Below are 24,082 nucleotides of genomic sequence, written 5' to 3'. Positions count from 1 at the left end.
CAATTTGTACACATGCATGTTTAATTATGTAAGAATGTCCATTTGAATTCATTGCCAGTCAGTCCTAGTGTAAGAGTAGGAGATTCTTTGATACAAAAGCTCATATTAGAAGCAGCAGGAGTCCATGCAACTCTTTCTACCAGTCAAATGAATGAAATTAATCTTTAAGTACTTTGGATCCATTCCTTGCCTTCAACTTCCCTTGCATAAATATTTTTTTATTACATCACATTTAAACCAATTGAATAGAAGGGTTAGTGTTGACAGACAGACAGACAGACAGACAGACAGACAGACAGACAGACAGACAGACAGACAGACAGACAGACAGACAGACAGACAGACAGACAGACAGACAGACAGACAGACAGACAGACAGACAGACAGACAGACAGACAGACAGACAGACAGACAGACAGACAGTATGACTAAATGCAGCAAGAGAATGAATAAAAGCTCTTAATGAAATATCATGTAAGGGTTTGTCTCTCCCTGACTGTCTGAATGTGAATCTGTCATCTCTGCTTAAGGCAAGAGAAACCAAAGTGTAAAGAACAAATCATAGTTCTCAATCATGTCTCATTGTGCCTCATTATGTCTCAATTCAATCATGTCTCATTGTGTCTCATTATGTCACAATCAATGTTCCCTTTAAGCTGCTGTACTCAAAGCCAGTGGCGAGTTGTTAGTAAAAACTGAAAATGTAAGGGGCCTAAACAGCTGACCTGGGGAATAACTGATTCTACCTGGATTATGTTGGAGAGGCTTCCATTAAAGAACACCCTTTGTGTTCTGATAGACATGTAACTCTTTCTCTACAATATATCAGGGTGTGTAAAGCCATAACACGTGTTTTTCAGCTGAAGACTATGATAGAATAATGTCTATCGCTGGCCAATCGGATGGCTCAGATGACAGTGTTTGCAGTAACGTAAGCAGGCATAAAAGAAAGCTACAGCAAAGTTGATACTGTGAGATTTCAAAACGTTTAAAACCATGACTAGAGAGAGACTGTCAACGGATACAGCAAAGAGCTGCTGTTTTTATGAGTGAGTTAATGTTTAAGTTGTTACTCAGCACTGTCAACACTTTGTATTCAAAACTTTTATAAGCCATAAAATACGCGTTCTTCCTATTTCCGCTACAACAAGCACTGCAGCTGTAATGAATGAGTAGAAAACTGTATCTATAGGCTGGCTTTGTTGTCATTATTAGGGGCATGGGTCTTTTTTAATATTAAGGAATATTTAACTTTCTCTGTTCATAAGAGTAACAACATAAGGTTGTGCATGAGACAGAAATAATGATGTGCAACACAAGTTTTGCCAACAGCTGGAAGACAGTGTCCCTTTTTGGTCAGTGTCAGTGGAGGAAAGGGAGAGTGGAGGGATGCTGAGGCGGACCCTCAATCTGCTGCTCTCTCCATCCGCTGAGTCTGACTATTAGATGCAGGCACCATCAGCCCAGTAAAGTCAAAATAAAAATCAAATTATTGAAATGTATCCTCACTCAGCTGTGCTTAACAAATAATACAACAATGGATCTATTATCAGTGGGATCATATAGCCTACCTAAAATGTTGAAATATAAATGTAATTAATGTCCCAAACAACAATCAATTTACTTAACTAGGCAAGTCAGTTAAGAACAAATTTGTACTTACAATGACGGCCTACCCAGGCCAAACCCTAACCATGCTGGGCCAATTGAGCACCGCCCCATGGGACTCGGAAACACAGCCAATTGTGATACAGCTTGGATTTGAACCATGGTGTCTGTAGTGATGCCTCTAGCACTGAGATATAGTGTCTTAGACCACTGCACCACCAATTTATTGGCAGAAGAATTCAAGCAAAGACAATATACAATAATAATGTATTGGGCCTATAGCTTACTGCAAAATCGTCATTGCTACAGTACTGTTTTTAATTGGTTAATGTTGCATAGGCTTACATTTTTTAAGTCATGTTAAAAACAAATCTGAGCTGTAGAGGTAGGCTTGAATTTTGACTCAAAGTGATCTTGACTCAGACAAGTTCGGTGACCACTGTTTTAGATTTTCCCTGTTAACACTATCAACGTTTCTCTTTACTGTGGCAATTGTGATCGAATCAATGCAATATTATCCACTTTTAATGCAACATACCGAAACTATGTGAACTAATCAAGAGATTTTGTTGTAGGCAGAATGTATCGGAGTAGAATTCTATTGCATTGACATGCATTACTAAGCCCATACTTTACATAGACCGGTGAGGCATAAACAATCAGAGCTGCAGTAGGCCTATATGCAAATAGATCATTGCCATATATGGATAAATACCATTTACTTTGAACTGGACTGTGTTTACAGCATGAGCAGTTGTGAGTAGATGCACTTGTTTTGAGATCAAAGTGGCAGCTGCCAGGTGTGCACATTTTGTTCATATCCTTTGGTAGTTAGTGAGTTCCCAGCCCAGTTATAGATAATTTGCAGTCAGCAATAGGGGAGGGATTGCTTCCTACAAGAATAAACTTGTTAATTTCTAAGCATCTCTAAAAAGCAAGTCAGGTAAAGAGGTTTTTTTTTTGTCTTAAAGGAGCAGTGTTGTATTTTGAGACAGCCTTGACTTAGCTAAGTATCCAATAGACAGAGGGTAGCATGATTCTCTGTAATAATGGTATGCAATAATAATGCATTTTATTTTGTAAAGTGGTTTCTTGCATCAAACAACACAACATTTTCAGTCACCTTGTCTGAAGGACAAGTGGATAAACAGGTTAATGTCGAGCCCTGCATGTTTTTTTTCCAAAAGTCTCATGGAATGTAGGCCTACATTGAGCACCACACATTGGCTACTACTGTAGGCTGAATGTAAAAATGTTGTGGGATGCATTTTCTCAATTGTTTTAAATGGTAGGCCACTCTGGTACTGTAGTGCTACATTAGCATGAAATATCCACAATAGCCTACATGGCCACTGTTAACTGTAACTTAAAACAGGTACAGCCACAGTAAACACATGCTGAAAGTTGCACAGAATTTTCACAATTTTCAAGTTTGCTCTCAGCAGACCTGAAATTTGTTCAGTGCCAAAAATAATTAGAGGGAACATTGGTCTCAATTCAGTCATGTCTCATTCTGTCTTCAAATTGCAGAAATTGAGGGAAAGAGGAACATCATTTGGGAGGTTGACAAGCTTAATGGGCAGCAAACAGTGATGTCATGTCATGATGTATGTACTAAATACTGTGTGGGAAAAAATTTAAAAAATAAAATACAATTAAATCTCGCAGCTCCCACCCCCTGTCACACACACACACGCGCACACACACGCACGCACGCACGCACGCACGCACACACACACACACACACACACACACACACACACACACACACACACACACACACACACACACACCACCCCAGTGGTCTTTTACGGTGCATCGTAACTCCTTTGATGTTAATCTCTTTCATTTCCAGACTTTGCTTGACTTTATCCCCCCCTGATGCCTGCTCTGCTCACTGATGTTTTCCATTGAGATGCACAGTAAAAAGCGCACATAACATTGCCCAAAGCAGTATGGGCTTAGGAAGAGTGTTGCCTGTCTGTCCTCTTTGATTGCAGTCGCCCTTGAGGTCTGTGTGTGTGTGTGTGTGTGTGTGTGTGTGTGTGTGTGTGTGTGTGTGTGTGTGTGTGTGTGTGTGTGTGTGTGTGTGTGTGTGTGTGTGTGTGTGTGTGTGTGTGTGTGTGTGTGTGTGTGCGTGCGTGCGTGCGTGCGTGCGTGCGTGTGCGTGTGTGCGTGCGTGCGTGCGTGTGTGTGTGCGCGTGCACATGCATGTGTGCGTGTGAGCCCGTGCGCCAGGGGGTATAGGAAGGGACAACAGAGGCCATATGGGAGGTTGAAATGGAGCAGCATGCATGAATATTTAATAAATAATATTAATCTAACACTGAGACAGTGGTGATTTACTGCCATAGTCTAATGCTGGCTAACACACTGAAACCAAGAGTTTGAGATTAGCAGGACACATCCTAATCTTTATCTTTTTTAATTCTAATTTTAGAAGTCAAATAAAAGCTATTTCTGCATCAGGATTTTGCTCTGATTATTGTAACAATTTCAGGCACTGGGTTGACTGAAACATTATGGAGAGAGCGAGAGAGAGATAGGGGTTAGCCTGCTGCTGAATGGCTGATTATCACAATTGTTATTTTGTCACATAAAATAGACACTGTTTTGGCTTTAAAATGACACCATATTCCTGATTTAGTGCACTACTTTTGACCATAGCCCTATCAAATCAAATCAAATCAAATTGTATTTGTCACATACACATGGTTAGCAGATGTTAATGCGAGTGTAGCGTGATGCTTGTGCTTCTAGTTCTGACAATGCAGTAATAACCAACAAGTAATCTAACTAACAATTCCAAAACTACTGTCTTATACACAAGTATAAGGGGATAAAGAACATGTACATAAAGATATATGAATGAGTGATGGTACAGAGCAGCATAGGCAAGATACAGTAGATGGTATCGAGTACAGTATATACATATGAGATGAGTATGTAAACAAAGTGGCATAGTTAAAGTGGCCAGTGATACATGTATTACATAAAGATGCAGTGGATGATATAGAGTACAGTATATACGTATACATATGAGATGAATAATGTAGGGTATGTAAACATTATATTAGGTAGCATTGTTTAAAGTGGCTAGTGATATATTTTACATCATTTCCCATCAATTCCCATTATTAAAGTGGCTGGAGTTGAGTCAGTGTGTTGGCAGCAGCCACTCAATGTTAGTGGTTGCTGTTTAACAGTCTGATGGCCTTGAGATAGAAGCTGTTTTTCAGTCTCTCGGTCCCACCTTTGATGCACCTGTACTGACCTCGCCTTCTGGATGATAGCGGGGTGAACAGGCAGTGGCTCGGGTGGTTGTTGTCCTTGATGATCTTTATGGCCTTCCTGTAACATCGGGTGGTGTAGGTGTCCTGGAGGGCAGGTAGTTTAACCCCGGTGATGCGTTGTGCAGACCTCACTACCCTCTGGAGAGCCTTACGGTTGTGGGCGGAGCAGTTGCCGTACCAGGCGGTGATACAGCCCGCCAGGATGCTCTCGATTGTGCATCTGTAGAAGTTTGTGAGAGCTTTTGGTGACAAGCCGAATTTCTTCAGCCTCCTGAGGTTGAAGAGGCGCTGCTGCGCCTTCTTCACGATGCTGTCTGTGTGGGTGGACCAATTCAGTTTGTCTGTGATGTGTATGCCGAGGAACTTAAAACTTACTACCCTCTCCACTACTGTTCCATCGATGTGGATAGGGGGTGTTCCCTCTGCTGTTTCCTGAAGTCCACAATCATCTCCTTAGTTTTGTTGACGTTGAGTGTGAGGTTATTTTCCTGACACCACACTCCGAGGGCCCTCACCTCCTCCCTGTAGGCCGTCTCGTCGTTGTTGGTAATCAAGCCTACCACTGTTGTGTCGTCCGCAAACTTGATGATTGAGTTGGAGGCGTGCGTGGCCACGCAGTCGTGGGTGAACAGGGAGTACAGGAGAGGGCTCAGAATGCACCCTTGTGGGGCCCCAGTGTTGAGGATCAGCGGGGTGGAGATGTTGTTGCCTACCCTCACCACCTGGGGCGGCCCGTCAGGAAGTCCAGTACCCAGTTGCACAGGGCGGGGTCGAGACCCAGGGTCTCGAGCTTGATGACGAGCTTGGAGGGTACTATGTGGTTAAATGCAGAGCTGTAGTCGATGAACAGTTTTCTCACATAGGTATTCCTCTTGTCCAGATGGGTTAGGGCAGTGTGCAGTGTGGTTGAGATTGCATCGTCTGTGGACCTATTTGGGCAGTAAGCAAATTGGAGTGTGTCTAGGGTGTCAGGTAGGGTGGAGGTGATATGGTCCTTGATTAGTCTCTCAAAGCACTTCATGATGACGGAAGTGAGTGCTACGGGGCGGTAGTCGTTTAGCTCAGTTACCTTAGCTTTCTTGGGAACAGGAACAATGGTGGCCCTCTTGAAGCATATGGGAACAGCAGACTGAGATAGGGAATGATTGAATATGTCCGTAAACACACCAACCAGCTGGTCTGCGCATGCTCTGAGGGCTCGGCTGGGGATGCCATCTGGGCCTGCAGCCTTGCGAGGGTTAACACGTTTAAATGTTTTACTCACTTCGGCTGCAGTGAAGGAGAGTCCGCATGTTTTCGTTGCAGGCCTTGTCAGTGGCACTGTATTGTCCTCAAAGCGGGCAAAAAAGTTATTTAGTCTGCCTGGGAGCAAGACATCCTGGTCCGTGACTGGGCTGGTTTTCTATGGGCCCTGCCCAGAGAACAGGGTGCCATTTGGAACACAACACATTCCAAAAGTATTCCAAAAAAGACCAATGCTGTGATGCTGTTGACTCTGTCACTGATTGTCTGACTGGCTGGCTGTCTGATTGGCTGGCTGGTTGTCTGACTGGCAGGCTGGCTGGTTGTCTGACTGGCTGGCTGGTTGTCTGACTGGCTGGCTGTCTGACTGGCTGGCTGGTTGTCTGACTGGCTGGCTGGCTGGTTGTCTGACTGGCTGGCTGGTTGTCTGGCTGGCTGGCTGGTTGTCTGACTGGCTGGCTGGCTGGCTGGTTGTCTGACTGGCTGGCTGGTTGTCTGACTGGCTGGCTGTCTGACTGGCTGGCTGGTTGTCTGACTGGCTGGCTGTCTGACTGGCTGGTTGTCTGACTGGCTGGCTGGCTGGTTGTCTGACTGGCTGGCTGGTTGTCTGACTGGCTGGCTGTCTGACTGGCTGGCTGGCTGGTTGTCTGACTGGCTGGCTGGTTGTCTGACTGGCTGGCTGGCTGTCTGACTGGCTGGCTGGTTGTCTGGCTGGCTGGCTGGCTGGCTGGTTGTCTGACTGGCTGGCTGGCTGGTTGTCTGACTGGCTGGCTGGTTGTCTGACTGGCTGGCTGTCTGACTGGCTGGCTGGTTGTCTGACTGGCTGGCTGGTTGTCTGACTGGCTGGCTGGCTGTCTGACTGGCTGGCTGGTTGTCTGACTGGCTGGCTGGTTGTCTGACTGGCTGGCTGACTGGCTGGCTGGTTGTCTGCCTGGTTGTCTGACTGGCTGGCTGGTTGTCTGTGCCATTAGGCTAGCATTCCAGACAGAGAAAATAATGTAGCACTGGCCTGGCTAAGGACGTTTACATCAAGGCTGCAACTATTCAATTTGACATCAATTTCAGTGTCAAAGCAATACTCTGTGAACAACCCTTTGGTTTTTAATACTTCATATAACGTAATTGTTACCTTATTAAATGTTGATTGGTACAGGACAGTTGCTCTCGATCTACAGTTCATCAGAGACTAGGCACTTTGGTCTCAATGAGTGATCTTTGACATGGCTGAATTCAGAGTGAGTGGCATAAGGGGTCCCTCTTCCCTGAGTGTTTTGTTCTCTCTGTCACACACACATTTCCACACACTGCCCACCTCCCCCTTGTGGGACTTTTTGGGAGGCGAGGAACGTGTGAGATTTGACACTCAGTGGAGCAGCCATCAGCAGGCATGATTCCCAGTAGTACCAGTATTACCAGTATTTATTTATTTAACTAGGCAAGTCAGTTAAGAACTAATTCTTATTTAAAATGACGGCCTACCCGGGCCACACCCGGACGACGCTGGGCCATTTGTGCACCGCCCTATGGGACTCCCGATCATGGCCGGTTGTGATACAGCCAGGATTCAAACCAGGGACCGCTGTGCCACTCGGGAACCAGTAACACCAGTAGTACCAGTAGCACCAGTATTACCAGTAACACCAGTAGCACCAGTATTAGCAGTAATACCGGTAGCACCAGTATTACCAGTAGCACCAGTATTACCAGTAGCACCAGTATTACCAGTAATACCGGTAGCACCAGTATTACCAGTAGCACCAGTATTACCAGTAGCACCAGTAGCACCAATATTACCAGTAATACCAGTAGCACCAGTAGCACCGGTAGCACCAGTATTACCAATAGCACCAGTATTACCAATAGCACCAGTATTACCAGTAATACCAGTAGCGCCAGTGTTACCAGTAGTAACAGTAGCACCAGTATTACCAGTAGCACCAGTATTACCAGTAATACCAGTAGTACCAGTAGCACCAGTAGTATCAGTATTACCAGTTTTCCAGTAGCACCAGTATTACCAGTAGCACCAGTATTACCAGTAGCACCAGTATTACCAGTAGTAGCAGTAGCACCAGCATTACCAGTAGCACCAGTAGTACCAGTATTACCAGTAACACCAGTAGCACCAGTATTACCAGTAGTACCAGGAGCAACAAAAGACCCAGTAGTATCAGTAGCACCAGTAGCACCAAAAGACCCAGTAGTTTCAGTAGCAACAGTTATACCAGTAGCACCAGTATTACCAATAGCACCAGTATTACCATTAGTACCAGTATTACCAGTAGCACCAGTAGTACCAGTAGCACCAGTAGCTCCAGTAGCACCGGTAGCACCATTATTACCAGTATTACCTGTAGTACCAGTATTACCAATAGCACCAGTAGTACCAGTATTACCTGTAGCACCAATAGTACCAGTAGCACCAGTATTACCAGTAGTAGCAGTATTACCGATAGTACCAGTAGTACCAGTATTACCAATAGCACCAGTATTACCGATAGTACCAGTAGTACCAGTAGCACAAGCAGTACCATTGTTACTGGTATCACCAGCAGTACCAGTATTACCAGTAGCACAAGCAGTACCAGCATTACCAGTTTTACCAGTGTGCATGTGGAGAGAGGAAGTTGTAGATTTGGAAGTGTTGGATTGCCCTGTAAGAAACATGAAATAATTTCTAGATGTTTTTGTTGGTTTGATTCCAATGACAATGCAGTGTCTTGGTTCAAGCCCGATGGTTTCCCAGAGGTATCAACGCAGATAAGAGGAGAGGCAGGTAGGCCAGCTAGGTTGCATTTAACCAGGAGTGTAATGAAAGACCGAGTCTCACTTTTGATATTATTTTATCCAGGCTGTATCACATCCGGCAATGATTGGGAGTCCCATATGGCGGCGCACAATTTGCCCAGCTTCGTCCGGGTTTGGCCGGGGTAGGCCGTCATTGTAAATAGGAATTTGTTCTTAACTGACTTGCCTAGTTAAATAAAGGTTACATATGTTCACTCTTTCAATTCAGCCACCACAGAAAGAGGAGGGGGGCTTTGACAGGAGAGGTGAGAGACACCCACCCAAGTGTGAGAATGGAACTCTCCTTGCCAGAATGGGCTAATGGGGCTCCTCCTTCTCTAGGGGATGGGATCTCCTTTGATCATCCCTCATTTGTAAAACCGTACTTCCCCCATCTCCTCTCTTGGCATCTCCAATCATTGGACTGGTAGTGAAGTAGAGTTTTCTTACCAATGGAAATGTTATATACTGTATTGTTCAAATGTAGTAGACTAGATGGCTAGTGGGGAGGCAGGGTAGCCTAGTGGTTAGAGCGTTGGACTAGTAACCGGAAGGTTGCGAGTTCAAACCCCCGAGCTGACAAGGTACAAATCTGTCGTTCTGCCCCTGAACAGGCAGTTAACCCACTGTTCCCAGGCCGTCATTGAAAATAAGAATTTGTTCTTAACTGACTTGCCTGGTTAAATAAAGGTAAAATAAAAAAAAATAATAAGTGGACCATTCCAAGAGCATTCAACATCTGAGCGGAGAGCACTGACCCAGATCTGGATCTGTGCTGCAGTTCAAGCTGCTGTCAATATGAATTCTTCTCAAGCTAATCGGGGCTTTGCTTCGTTATTTTCACATTGATTAATTAAGTTCAATCAATGTAATCTGCCTGGCTATGTGAGATGAGCAGAAAGGGAGACTGTCTGCCTCTCATGGTAGTGCTCCTGCTCTCTGTGCATGTTGTAAGTGTGTGCGTCTACAGTAAGTGTGTGCGTCGACAGTAGGTGTGTGCGTCTACTGTATGTGAGTGAGTCTAACTGTGTGTTAGTGGTTGTTTGATCCGTTTGAACCTGTCATGTCCTGCTGTTGTGTTCCTGTGGTGCAAAAGATAAATATACCCACAGTCCTCTCTGTTGGCTGGTGCTGACTCCCTGCCAGACAGTAGCTCTCATCTCTGACAAGCCAGCTCAAATCATATGGCGTAATTATTTTTAGGACTCTGAGATCATACACTGTCTTTATAGCTAATGTTTCTGTGTTAGATCTCTTAGTGTGTGTGTGTGTGTGTGTGTGTGTGTGTGTGTGTGTGTGTGTGTGTGTGTGTGTGTGTGTGTGTGTGTGTGTGTGTGTGTGCATCTGCATCCCTTTATACAGTATGTGTGTCAGATCACTGTGTGTTACCTAGTCTCAGATCAGTGTAAAGGACTGTCCTCTCCTCTTCACCCGCAGACCTTCTCCTCTCATCCCACAGACCTCCAATCCCCCACAGACCTTCTCCTCTCATCCCGCAGACCTCCTCTCCCCCACAGACCTTCTCCTCTCATCCCACAGACCTCCTCTCCCCCACAGACCTTCTCCTCTCATCCCACAGACCTCCTCTCCCCCACAGACCTTCTCCTCTCATCCCACAGACCTCCTCTCCCCCACAGACCTTCTCCTCTCATCCCACAGACCTCCAATCCCCCACAGACCTTCTCCTCTCATCCCGCAGACCTCCTCTCCCCCACAGACCTTCTCCTCTCATCCCACAGACCTCCTCTCCCCCACAGACCTTCTCCTCTCATTCCACAGACCTCCTCTCCCCCACAGACCTTCTCCTCTCATCCCGCAGACCTCCTCTCCCCACAGACCTTCTCCTCTCATCCCACAGACCTCCTCTCCCCCACAGACCTTCTCTTCTCATCCCACAGACCTCCTCTCCCCCACAGACCTTCTCCTCTCATCCCACAGACCTCCTCTCCCCACAGACCTTCTCCTCTCATCCCACAGACCTCCAATCCCCCACAGACCTTGTCCTCTCTTCTCCCTCTAAATCCAATCACATTTTATTGGTCGCATACACATATTTAGCAGATGTTATTGCGGGTGTAGAGAAATACTTGTGTTCCTAGCTCCAACAGTGCAGTAGTATCTAACAATTCACCCCCACAGACCGTCTCCTCTCCTCTCCCCCTACAGACCCTCTGTCTGCTGCTGAAAACTACCTTGTCTGTCATTGGCTGAACCTGTTAGTGTAGTCTACGGCAAGGAGCCAGGGTCAAAGGTTATAAAACCATGGGTGCATGGCATCACCCCTTGGGCAGGGATTTACCCTAACAAGGAATGTGTCAACACAACATTTAAATTGTTATTAATGGCTTCCCTGAATAACCTAACCTCCCAACCAATCAGGACAGTGTAAGACAATGATCTGAAACTGAGATTTTTATTTATTTAACCTTCATTTATCAGCACCCCCCTCTCCCGTCCCCCATCCCCTCCTATCTCTAGGTGTTGCAGAACAAGCCACGGTGCAGCCATACACACATAGTCTCCTCCTGTCTGTTTGTCTGTCAGTGTATCTCAGTCAGGATTGTGCGTGTTAAAGCTGATGTTGCTGCCCATGCATGTGGTGAGCTTTGACTGATCTGTACCGGAGATACAGGGAGGGGAGGGAGGAGGGGGCAGGGGGAGGTCAGTGGGTCACTACTCTCACAGGGGATTAGGAGAGATTGTTATCACTCTGAGGGGGTGGGCCAGATGCGAGGGTAATGGGAAGGGAGGAGGGAGGGTCGGGGGACACAGCCCTGTTAGGGGCATGAAGGGTAGAGGCGGGGGAGGGCGTGGGCAGATGGATGAGTGCTTGCCCCCAGGCCTTTTCTGAATTTGAAGCCACTCTTTTAACCACATAAAACCTGTATTCTACATCTAGGTTTTTTCTCCTCTCCCATGCGGCTACATTCTCCTCCCTCTGTGGTTGGTTGGTAATGTGTTTGGCTGGGCTATGATCAGGAAGACTGATCAGTATTTGCTTCCTGAGGGTACACAGTTTGAACCGATGAACTCATAGCCCTGAATTCACCAGCCCCAGGCTTTACAGACAGACAAGCACAGCCTTGCATATTGAGCTTTTTATTGTTCCTTTATTTAACTAGGCAGGTCAGTTAAGAACAAATTCTTATTTTCAATGACAGCCTGGGTTAACTGCCTGTTCAGGGGCAGAACGACAGATTTGTACCTTGTCAGCTTGGGGGTTTGAACTTGCAACTTTCCGGTTACTTGTCCAACGCTCTAACCACTAGGCTACCCTGCCGCCCCAACTCTCAAGCATATAAATGAAAAACCTTTTCTTATCAGGCTGCACACAAAAAAGGGCCCTATCCACTACCCAGCTAGCACATAATGTTCTGGAACAATATATCTTAGAACTTGGTGAGAGCTTGGTTGTCCTATGCTTATTTTGTATACAACCATCCCACAATGTTCTGGGAATGGTGCATGATACCCAGCTAGCACAGAACGTTCTGAGAACCATATGATTCTTAGGTGGTAATTTCAGGACTTCAGCATAACATTTTCTACAGGTTTCCTCATGGTTCTATTTAAAGTAATGTTCTCAGAACGTTCAGAGAACGTTAAAAAACAACGTACTTCTGTGGGAATTTCAGTACTGCTACATAACGTTTTCTGAAGGTTTCTTCATGGTTCTATTTAAAGTCATGTTCTCAGCACATTAAGAAAACGTTCTAAAAAAAAAACAAGAAAACACTAGTAACGTTCGAAGAACATTCTAAGAATGCTATATAAAAACATAAATTCCGTTCTCAGCGTCAACAAAACTCTCTCTAGCCACTAGTGTTCAGGTGTGTTGGCCACACACTAAATGGCAACACCTGATCTTAATGAATGCTTGTTTCCTTTGAAAGGGGGTCTGTTTGAATAGATTAAAATTAACAGCTTTGTATCAGTTAAAAAAACATGTCATGTTAGCTCCATCCTGGTGGCACAGTGAACTAATTCCATAGACAGGGAAAAGATCATAGGTTCAATTCTCACTGATGCTGTGCCACAATAAAAATGTTTGCATGATTAATACCTAAGGAAATGAATAATAAAACCTCTCAGGAAAACCTTCAGGGAACCATAGTAAAACATTCTCAAAACCTCCCTGCAACTTACATTTTTTGTTGTTGTTAATTTTACCAGTCAGGAATCGTATAGCTTTGTTCCCAGAACCAATGGGAAACCAAAAACAAGCTCCCACATGTTCCAAGCAACTGAATGTCCTAGCTGGGTAGTGCCAGTAGGCTGTGAGCCTTGGTCAATGCTGCTTTATTCTGTAGATTTCTGAAGATTTTTCTCCGCTCTTAGCCAGGCTCAGTGGGATACAAGCAGGGATTGTGGTAGTGGTACAGTAGCTTTGTCTCCCTGTCACACTCCTCTGTCCACACGAGAGAAAAAAACCTTTGAGTTAATCCTATTTTTACAGGGCTTCTCAAATGGAAACTAGCTAATGAGGTTAGGCAGTTCGGCTCATTGAGAATTGAAACCATGCCTAATTGTGTTCTTTAATATGCTCATAATCCTTTAATTTGACAGAGCAAAGGTTTCTAGTGAACAGTGAGGTGAGTGTGAGGAAGACTGAACATTGAACAAGGTCTTAAAGTAACAGTGGAGTATTATAGGGCAGCCAGGGACAGTGCGCAGGTATCAACTCAAATGAATGATATTTACAGTTGACGACTGGTGGGATATATAGGCCTACTGAAAGTACCTAGCAGATCTCTCACTTAAGGTATTGACACATCGTATTGTTTGTTTCTTTATTCCTATTCTACTGAAATATGTGTATCCATAGATGTCTTCTGTCTAGAGAGCCCTGCTCTGCTCCTGCCTTACATGAAGGGTTGCTATGCCCACATGGCAACAGAGCTTGTTTTGCCAATAACCATGTTGTCAGCATTAGCAAGGCAACCCCATGTTTCTGGAACACAGTGTGAAACGGCCATGATTTTTGGTTAGCCACCAGCAGCATAGAAGGACACACAAATTACTGTTTGTTTTGACCAGACTGACCTGTGAGAGAATTGTGTCTTTTACTGTCGTTGGTGAGTAGAACACATTTCCAGAGGAGCAGTGATCTTTCATTGGCCTGGGCTTGTACAGGAAGAGGTGCACATATTCTGTAAGACCATGCAGTTAATGGTTGAAGGCTGATTCTGGCAGTCTGAGATTTATAGCCTTGTCTGTCCGTCTGTCTGTCTGTCTGTCTGGCTGGCTGATCAGTATCAAGACTCTGTCTGTCTGTCTGTCTGTCTGTCTGTCTGTCTGTCTGTCTGTCTGTCTGGCTGATCAGTATCAAGACGCTGTCTGTCTGTCTGTCTGTCTGTCTGTCTGTCTGTCTGTCTGATCAGTATCAAGACTCTGTCTGTCTGTCTGTCTGTCTGTCTGTCTGTCTGTCTGTCTGTCTGTCTGTCTGTCTGATCAGTATCAAGACTCTGTCTGTCTGTCTGTCTGTCTGTCTGTCTGTCTGTCTGTCTGTCTGTCTGTCTGTCTGTCTGTCTGTCTGTCTGATCAGTATCAAGACTCTGTCTGTCTGTCTGTCTGTCGGACTGACTGTCTGGCTGATCAGTATCAAGACTCTGTCGACTCTGTCTGTCTGTCTGTCTGTCTGTCTGATCAGTATCAAGACTCTGTCTGTCTGTCTGTCTGTCTGTCTGTCTGTCTGTCTGTCTGTCTGTCTGTCTGTCTGTCTGGCTGATTAGTATCAAGACTCTGTCTGTCTGTCTGTCTGTCTGTCTGTGAGTCCAGGGTGGTGATCAAACAGTACAGGCAAATCACAAGATAGGTCGACATTCTGGTGGAACAATAGGGCCCAATGAGTCTGGGTGTGTGTCCTCCTTTATCTATGTCTGTCTCTCTCGCGCACACACACTCACACTAGGGCAGGGTGTCCAACTCATTCCATGGAGGGCCTAGTGTCTGCAGGATTTGGTTTTTTCCTTTCAATGAAGCCCTAGACAACCAGCTGGGGGGAGTTCCTTACTAATCAGTGCCGTTAATTCATCAATGAAGTACAAGGAAGGAGCGAAAAGCCTCAGACACTCTGCCCTCTGTCTGTCTCACTGAGCTTTTTCTGGACCTTCACTCTTTCACCAGGACTGATTGAAGAGCAGGGGTCAGTAAGACAGTATGTCCAAAGTCTTTACAATACAGACCCACTTAGATAGGCAGTTCTTTCCCCTGGGGACAAGGATATTGTAAACTGATCAGAGAGTGGAGGAAATAACAATGATTAAATCTAGTTCAATGTAATTGCAGTTCAGTTCATTTCCATAATGTTTAGTTTAACTCTCTCTCTCTCTATTGAACCGAGGCTGTGTTGACAGCCAGGAGCCTGGGTCCTTTGTCTTCTTTTACATGTATCTTTGTTGAGTGCAGAAATAAAACACTGGAGAGAAGCATTGGACTGTGGGCAGAAATACATCACTGTAGAGAAGCATTGGACTGCGGGCAGAAATACATCACTGTAGAGAAGCATTGGACTGTGGGCAGAAATACATCACTGTAGAGAAGCATTGGACTGTGGGCAGAAATACATCACTGTAGAGAAGCATTGGACTGTGGGCAGAAATACATCACTGTAGAGAAGCATTGGACTGTGGGCAGAAATACATCACTGTAGAGAAGCATTGGACTGTGGGCAGAAATACATCACTGTAGAGAAGCATTGGACTGTGGGCAGAAATACATCACTGTACAATAGTGACTTCTCTACAGTGATGTATTTCTACCCACAGTCCAATGCTTCTCTACAGTGATGTAGAGTGATGTATTGTAAAGTGGCTGTTCCACTGATGTCAGAAGGTGAATTCACCAATTTGTAAGTCGCTCTGGATAAGAGCATCTGCTAAATGACTTAAATGTAAATGTAAATGTAGAGAAGCATTTGACTGTGGGCAGAAATACATCACTGTAGAGAAGCATTGGACTGTGGGCAGAAATACATCACTGTAGAGAAGCATTGGACTGCGGGCAGAAATACATCACTGTAGAGAAGCATTGGACTGTGGGCAGAAATACATCACTGTAGAGAAGCATTGGACTGCGGGCAGAAATACATCACTGTAGAGAAGCATTGGACTGTGGGCAGAAATACATCATTGTAGAGAAGCATTGGACTGTGGGCAGAAATACATCACTGTAGAGAAGCATTGGACTGTGGGCAGAAATGCATCACTGTAGAGAAGCATTGGACTGTGGGCAGAAATACATCACTGTAGAGAAGCATTGGACTGTGGGCAGAAATGCATCACTGTAGAGAAGCATTGGACTGTGGGCAGAAATACATCACTGTAGAGAAGCAGTGGACTGTGGGCAGAAATACATCACTGTAGAGAAGCAGTGGACTGTGGGCAGAAATGCATCACTGTAGAGAAGCAGTGGACTGTGGGCAGAAATACATCACTGTAGAGAAGCAGTGGACTGTGGGCAGAAATACATCACTGTAGAGAAGCAGTGGACTGTGGGCAGAAATGCATCACTGTAGAGAAGCAGTGGACTGTGGGCAGAAATACATCACTGTAGAGAAGCAGTGGACTGTGGGCAGAAATGCATCACTGTAGAGAAGCAGTGGACTGTGGGCAGAAATACATCACTGTAGAGAAGCATTGGACTGTGGGCAGAAATACATCACTGTAGAGAAGCATTGGACTGTGGGCAGAAATACATCACTGTAGAGAAGCATTGGACTGTGGGCAGAAATACATCACTGTAGAGAAGCATTGGACTGTGGGCAGAAATACATCATTGTAGAGAAGCATTGGACTGTGGGCAGAAATACATCACTGTAGAGAAGCATTGGACTGTGGACAGAAATACATCACTGTAGAGAAGCATTGGACTGTGGGCAGAAATACATCACTGTAGAGAAGCATTGGACTGTGGGCAGAAATACATCACTGTAGAGAAGCATTGGACTGTGGGCAGAAATACATCACTGTAGAGAAGCATTGGACTGTGGGCAGAAATACATCACTGTAGAGAAGCATTGGACTGTGGGCAGAAATACATCACTGTAGAGAAGCATTGGACTGTGGGCAGAAATACATCACTGTAGAGAAGCATTGGACTGTGGGCAGAAATACATCACTGTAGAGAAGCATTGGACTGTGGGCAGAAATACATCACTGTAGAGAAGCATTGGACTGTGGGCAGAAATACATCACTGTAGAGAAGCATTGGACTGTGGGCAGAAATACATCACTGTAGAGAAGCATTGGACTGTGGGCAGAAATACATCACTGTAGAGAAGCAGTGGACTGTGGACAGAAATACATCACTGTAGAGAAGCATTGGACTGTGGGCAGAAATACATCACTGTAGAGAAGCATTGGACTGTGGGCAGAAATACATCACTGTAGAGAAGCATTGGACTGTGGGCAGAAATACATCACTGTAGAGAAGCATTGGACTGTGGGCAGAAATACATCACTGTAGAGAAGCATTGGACTGTGGGCAGAAATACATCACTGTAGAGAAGCATTGGACTGTGGGCAGAAATACATCACTGTAGAGAAGCATTGGACTGTGGGCAGAAATACATCACTGTAGAGAAGCATTGGACTGTGGGCAGAAATACATCACTGTAGAGAAGCATTGGACTGTGGGCAGAAATACATCACTGTAGAGAAGCATTGGACTGTGGGCAGAAATACATCACTGTAGAGAAGCATTGGACTGTGGGCAGAAATACATCACTGTAGAGAAGCATTGGACTGTGGGCAGAAATACATCACTGTAGAGAAGCATTGGACTGTGGGCAGAAATACATCACTGTAGAGAAGCATTGGACTGTGGGCAGAAATACATCACTGTAGAGAAGCATTGGACTGTGGGCAGAAATACATCACTGTAGAGAAGCATTGGACTGTGGACAGAAATACATCACTGTAGAGAAGCATTGGACTGTGGACAGGCCTTTTATTTCTTTAGCTACAGTTTGTTTTGCCCAGAACAGGTTTTTCTGAAGGTTGGTGTGTTTGGGTTGTTCACATCCCCTTTGTATGTGTCTTTGTTACTAGTGTAAATCACAGAAAAAGTGATACATCTACGTTTTAAAAATGCCAAGCAGTTCACCTCTGACAAACCAAACTCCAGGGCAGAACTGAACATGAACTTCCACTTTGTTAGGCTCAAGGTTGTTGGCATGTTTTTGAATCAGGGGGGAAAAACATTAAACATGATCTTATGGTAGCCTCGGGCGCTGTTCCACACCCAAAGTCATTGTTGTCATGCCAGCCTTGGCATAGGGGTACTGAAGCGAAAATGTGTTTATTGTCGCAATGTCAAAGCAGCACTAAAGTGACTGGGCATGTTGTTGTCCTTTGTGCTTCATTGCTCTGAAAATGAAATACTGTCCCCTAGTTGAGTTTAGGCTTTGGGCTGGATTAGCAGCACTTCGTTGATCCTCACATTTTTATTTTACCAGGTAAGTCAGTTAAGAACAAATTCTTGTTTTCAATGACAGGCTAGGAACAGTGCCTTGTTCAGGGTCAGAACAATAGATTTTTACCTTGTCAGCTCAGGGATTTGATCTTGTAAGCTTCCAGTTATTAGTCCAACACTCTAACCACTAGGCTACCTGCCACCACTAGGCTACCTGCCACCACTAGACTACCTGCCACCACTAGACTACCTGCCACCACTAGACTACCTGCCACCACTAGGCTACCTGCCACCACTAGGCTACCTGCCACCACTAGACTACCTGCCACCACTAGGCTACTTGCCACCACTAGGCTACCTGCCACCACTAGACTACCTGCCACCACTAGGCTACTTGCCACCACTAGGCTACCTGCCACCACTAGGCTACCTGCCACCACTAGGCTACCTGCCACCACTAGGCTACCTGCCACCACTAGACTACCTGCCACCACTAGGCTACCTGCCACCACTAGACTACCTGCCACCACTAGGCTACCTGCCACCACTAGGCTACCTGCCACCACTAGACTACCTGCCACCACTAGGCTACCTGCCACCACTAGACTACCTGCCACCACTAGGCTACCTGCCACCACTAGACTACCTGCCACCACTAGGCTACCTGCCACCACTAGGCTACCTGCCACCACTAGACTACCTGCCACCACTAGACTACCTGCCACCACTAAACTACCTGCCACCACTAGGCTACCTGCCACCACTAGACTACCTGCCACCACTAGGCTACTTGCCACCACTAGGCTACCTGCCACCACTAGGCTACCTGCCACCACTAGGCTACCTGCCACCACCACTAGACTACCTGCCACCACTAGACTACCTGCCACCACTAGGCTACCTGCCACCACTAGGCTACCTGCCACCACTAGGCTACCTGCCACCACTAGGCTACCTGCCACCACTAGACTACCTGCCACCACTAGGCTATCTGCCACCACTAGACTACCTGCCACCACTAGACTACCTGCCACCACTAAACTACCTGCCACCACTAGACTACCTGCCACCACTAGACTACCTGCCACCACTAGGCTACCTGCCACTACTAGGCTACCTGCCACCACTAGGCTACCTGCCACCACTAGGCTACCTGCCACCACTAGGCTACCTGCCACTACTAGGCTACCTGCCACCACTAGGCTACCTGCCACCACTAGGCTACCTGCCATCACTAGGCTACCTGCCACCACTAAGCTACCTGCCACCACTAGGCTACCTGCCACCACTAGGCTACCTGCCACCACTAAGCTACCTGCCACCACTAGGCTACCTGCCACCACTAAGCTACCTGCCACCACTAGGCTACCTGCCACCACTAGGCTACCTGCCACCACTAGGCTACCTGCCACCACTAAGCTACCTGCCACCACTAAGCTACCTGCCACCACTAGGCTACCTGCCACCACTAGGCTACCTGCCACCACTAAGCTACCTGCCACCACTAGGCTACCTGCCACCACTAGGCTACCTGCCACCACTAGGCTACCTGCCACCACTAGGCTACCTGCCACCACTAGGCTACCTGCCACCACTAGGCTACCTGCCACCACTAAGCTACCTGCCACCACTAGGCTACCTGCTGCCACATGACAGCAAATGTGACAGATACCTGTCAAAAGTTGTTGTTTTCAATTTCCCACCAGGTATGACTCATAGAGTCTAGGACAACTACAATATGTGCGTACATTTCACATTCCACGTGCCATAGGCTTGACAGATTCTGCCATCACTGAATAATAGAAATACATTACACCTCCATCTCACCAGGGGTCCCCCACTGCAGGAGGACCCCTGATGACACTTTCTCTGCTCATCTTCCTGCTCCTTCCTGTTTGGTTTACAGAATGAAGAACAAGTTGTGGTACTTTGAGTTTGGCACCACTGAGACCATCTCTGCCACGTGCAAGAAACTCAATGAGTGTATCGAAGTCGAGGTGAGTCAACGCTATACTCTTCGGCTGGAGATTACATTTACATTTGACATTTGAGTCATTTAGCAGACACTCTTATCCAGAGGGACTTACAGTTAGTTTATTAATTTTAAGATTATTTGACAAACCCAAAATGTCATCTCTCCTCTCTGTCTCTCTCTATCCCCATCAAAAGGTATTTAAAACATTGGCTGGAGATGAGTTCATCTCATGATTCCCATTTTGTATCAACACGTCTTATAGACATGAAACTTGAGATGAGGAAGTTTAATCAGTTCATCGCTGTTGCAGAATTATTTGACAGGCTTTTACCTGCAAACTTTTAAAACATCTCTTGAAAGACATCAAAGATATTAAACCAAAGTATTTAACTCCCATGGGGCAGCTAGCTATTCTTATCTCTCAGCGAATGCTTCATCAAGCCAGCATGTCAGGTAACTGTCTCTGTACTGCTGAGAGAGGACACGTCGCATGCACACACACATACACACGCACACATATATACACACACACAACAGGAATAGACAAACACACCAATTTAGTCTGTGTTTGATATAAAGTAGCAGTGATAATGTGTGTGTAAAATGCACCATATTCTCTACATAGTGCACTGCTTTTGACGAGAGCCCTATGGAAAGTAATGCACTATATAGGAAACCGAGTGCATTTGGGACACCTCCATAGTCTGGGTAATATACCGCATTATGTCACATTTTTCAGACCTTAGAAAGTGATTCACAGACACAAATGACCCTAGTCTATTAACCTAGCCTGGGATTAACGCGATAATGTTTTTAATCATTACTATTAAACCAAACTGCAAACCTCACATTATCCAGCAGCTCCCTTGGCTGGCTAGTAGTCGTCAGGTTTTTGGAAAAGCTTAGCAAGGTGTTACTTCAAGTCCCCACACATGTTATTCTCAGTGTGTAACACACACACACACGGTGTGCCGAGCAGTCAAATCTCCGGTGTTTTGCCTTGGAGCAGAGGGCAGAGTGATGGGTGATGAAATGTGGCGTAACAGGATCCACCTCTAAAGTTATATCGCCCTGCAAGATGTAATTAAACTGGGCTATTAAAAGCTCCACAGAGTAAACTTCCAGACAGAGAGAGAAAGGTGTGTGTGTGTGTGTGTGTGTGTGTGTATGTGTGTATGTGTGTATGTGTGTGTGTGTGTGTGTGTGTGTGTGTGTGTGTGTGTGTGTGTGTGTGTGTGTGTGTGTGTGTGTGTGTGTGTGTGTGTGTGTGTGTGTGTGTGTGTGTGTGTGTGGGGGGTGTTCCTGAAACTGTTTTTCATGGGCACTAAAACCTCTGATGTCATAAATATGTCTTTGCTCTGACAGCACTGGAGGGCTGTACTTGATGTGGTACATTCCAACATCATTTGCTTTCAACGAGGTGGTCGCTTCACATTTTGTGAATATGTTTTCTTTTTCTGCTTCTACGTGGCTTATTTGAACACATTTGTCGAATTAGGACTGTATTTAAACATATGGAAAAGTGCACACATGGACCGAAAGTGTTAAAGTAAGTTATTTTAGTGCAAAATCTAAACTGAGACAAAAAAACAGCCACTTGATGGTACAAAATACTTATATTTTGTAGTTAATCACTCGCTGGGACATGAGAACATATTTTCCTGTGAATTTCTTCGCACTCAAGGCAACATTATGTAATCTATTGATGAAAACATGTACTTTGATGCTACTGTAAATATTATTCAATGCTACTGTAATGTCTACGGGTGCCTCTCCCAATAACATCCCCAAATGGACACAGTTATAAGCAGTTTTCCATATTCTTGTAATGCTCTTTTCAGGCTGTATCAGATAGCCTTATACACCGAGAGTACAAAACATTAAGAACACCTGCTCTTTCCTCAACACAGACTGACCAGGTGAATCGAGGTGAAAGCCATGTTCCCTTGTTAAATCTACTTCAATCCATGTCACTTGTTAAATCTACTTTAATCCGTGTAGATGAAGTGGAGGAGACAGGATAGAGAAGGATCTTTAAGCCTTGAGACAATTGAGACATGAATTGTGTATATATGCCATTCAGAGGGTGAATAGGCAAGACAATATATTTAAGTGCCGTTGCCAGTAGTAGGTGCCAGGCAAACCAGTTTGTGTCATGCTCAACAGTTTCCGGTGTGTATCAAGAATGGTCCACCACCCAAAGAACATTTGGCCAACTTGACACAACTGTGGGAAGCATTGGAGTGAACAGGGCCAGAATCCCTGTGGAACGCTTTCCATGCCCCAATGGATTGAGGCTGTACTGAGGGCAAACGGAGGGGTGTAACTCAATATTAGGAAGGTGTTCCTAATGTTTGGTATAGTCAGTGTATGTGGTTCACATAAAACATACTGTCATAAGACACCATCATTAGATGTCTGTTGTCTGTGCCCAATAATGTTTGTACCATGATTTGTGCTGCTACCATGTTGTGTTGCTACCATGCTGTGTTGTCATGTGTTGCTTCCTTGCTATGTTGTTGTCTTAGGTCTCTCTTTATGTAGTGTTGGGTTGTCTCTCTTGTTGTGGTGTGTGTTTTGTCCTATATTTATATAGTATTTATTTGTATTCTTTATTTATCCCAGGCCCCCGTCCCCACAGGAGGCCTTTTGTGCCTTGGTAGGCCGTCATTGTAAATAAGAACTTGTTCTTAACTGACTTGCCTAGTTAAATAAAGGTTAAATACATAAAAATACATTTAAAATAGCATAGGTTAAATGAAAACACAAGGTCGTAATCTTTATAGTTTTTTTCCTTGTAAGTAAGTGCAAAATAGACAATGATCACTAAGTACCTTTTGAAGAGGAGCCCTTGTGACACTCTAATGATCAAAAGGACCAGCGCTGTGAAGCCTCCTTGAAGATACTTCAGCCATAGAGTTCTCTGTCTCAGTTCTGTCTCAGTTCTCTGTCCCAGTTCTCTGTCTCAGTTCTCAGTCTCAGTTCTCTGTCTCAGTTCTCTGTCCCAGTTCTCTGTCTCAGTTCTCAGTCTCAGTTCTCTGTCTCAGTTCTCTGTCTCAGTTCTCAGTCTCAGTTCTCAGTCTCAGTTCTCTGTCCCAGTTCTCTGTCGCAGTTCTCTGTCCCAGTTCTCTGTCCCAGTTCTCTGTCTCAGTTCTCAGTCTCAGTTCTCTGTCTCAGTTCTCTGTCGCAGTTCTCTGTCTCAGTTCTCTGTCCCAGTTCTCTGTCTCAGTTCTCTGTCCCAGTTCTCTGTCCCAGTTCTCTGTCCCAGTTCTCTGTCTCAGTTCTCTGTCTCAGTTCTCTGTCTCAGTTCTCTGTCTCAGTTCTCTCTCTCAGCCATTGTCTCAAGTCTTCGTACGTAGTCTCTCTCTCTCTACTCTCTCTCTCTCTCTATACCCCTCTCTCTCTCCCTGTCTCGCTTTCTACCTCTCGTTCTCTACCTCTCTCTTTATCTCTGTCTCTCCGTCCCCCAAGTGTGACGGTATCATCCTGGACCTCAGTAGCACGTCATTGGAAGGCATCGCCGTCCTCAACATACCCAGCATGCACGGCGGCTCCAACCTGTGGGGAGAGACCAAGAAAAGGCGGAACTACAACCGCATGAGCAGGAAGGTTCCGGATAGGATGCCCAACAGTACCATCATCGATATAAAGGAGCTCAAGTTCTGTGTTCAGGGTGAGTCCCTTATCCTTTTCAACACAGTTCCATTAACTATGGTGGATGCGTAACCAGGCCAGTTCAGTACAGCTTGGTTTGGCTCCGCTT

The 24,082-nt window shown here is 45.4% G+C and overlaps 1 protein-coding gene across 1 annotated transcript in view; it reads left to right on the top strand.

The window, feature by feature from the left end:
• The window catches only part of LOC135547601 (diacylglycerol kinase beta-like), a 148,625-nt gene that overhangs the window by 102,849 nt on the left and 21,694 nt on the right, over positions 1-24,082 (top strand). The window contains exons 22-23 of the mRNA XM_064976749.1: positions 20,251-20,341; positions 23,791-23,992. Of these exons, the coding sequence (XP_064832821.1) occupies positions 20,251-20,341; positions 23,791-23,992 (293 nt within the window). The remainder of the gene's footprint in view (positions 1-20,250; positions 20,342-23,790; positions 23,993-24,082) is intronic.

This window comes from Oncorhynchus masou, chromosome 10 (genome assembly GCF_036934945.1).
Source record: "Oncorhynchus masou masou isolate Uvic2021 chromosome 10, UVic_Omas_1.1, whole genome shotgun sequence".
Taxonomy (NCBI): Eukaryota; Metazoa; Chordata; class Actinopteri; order Salmoniformes; family Salmonidae; genus Oncorhynchus; species Oncorhynchus masou.
This window is presented reverse-complemented; position numbering and strand designations above follow the sequence as displayed.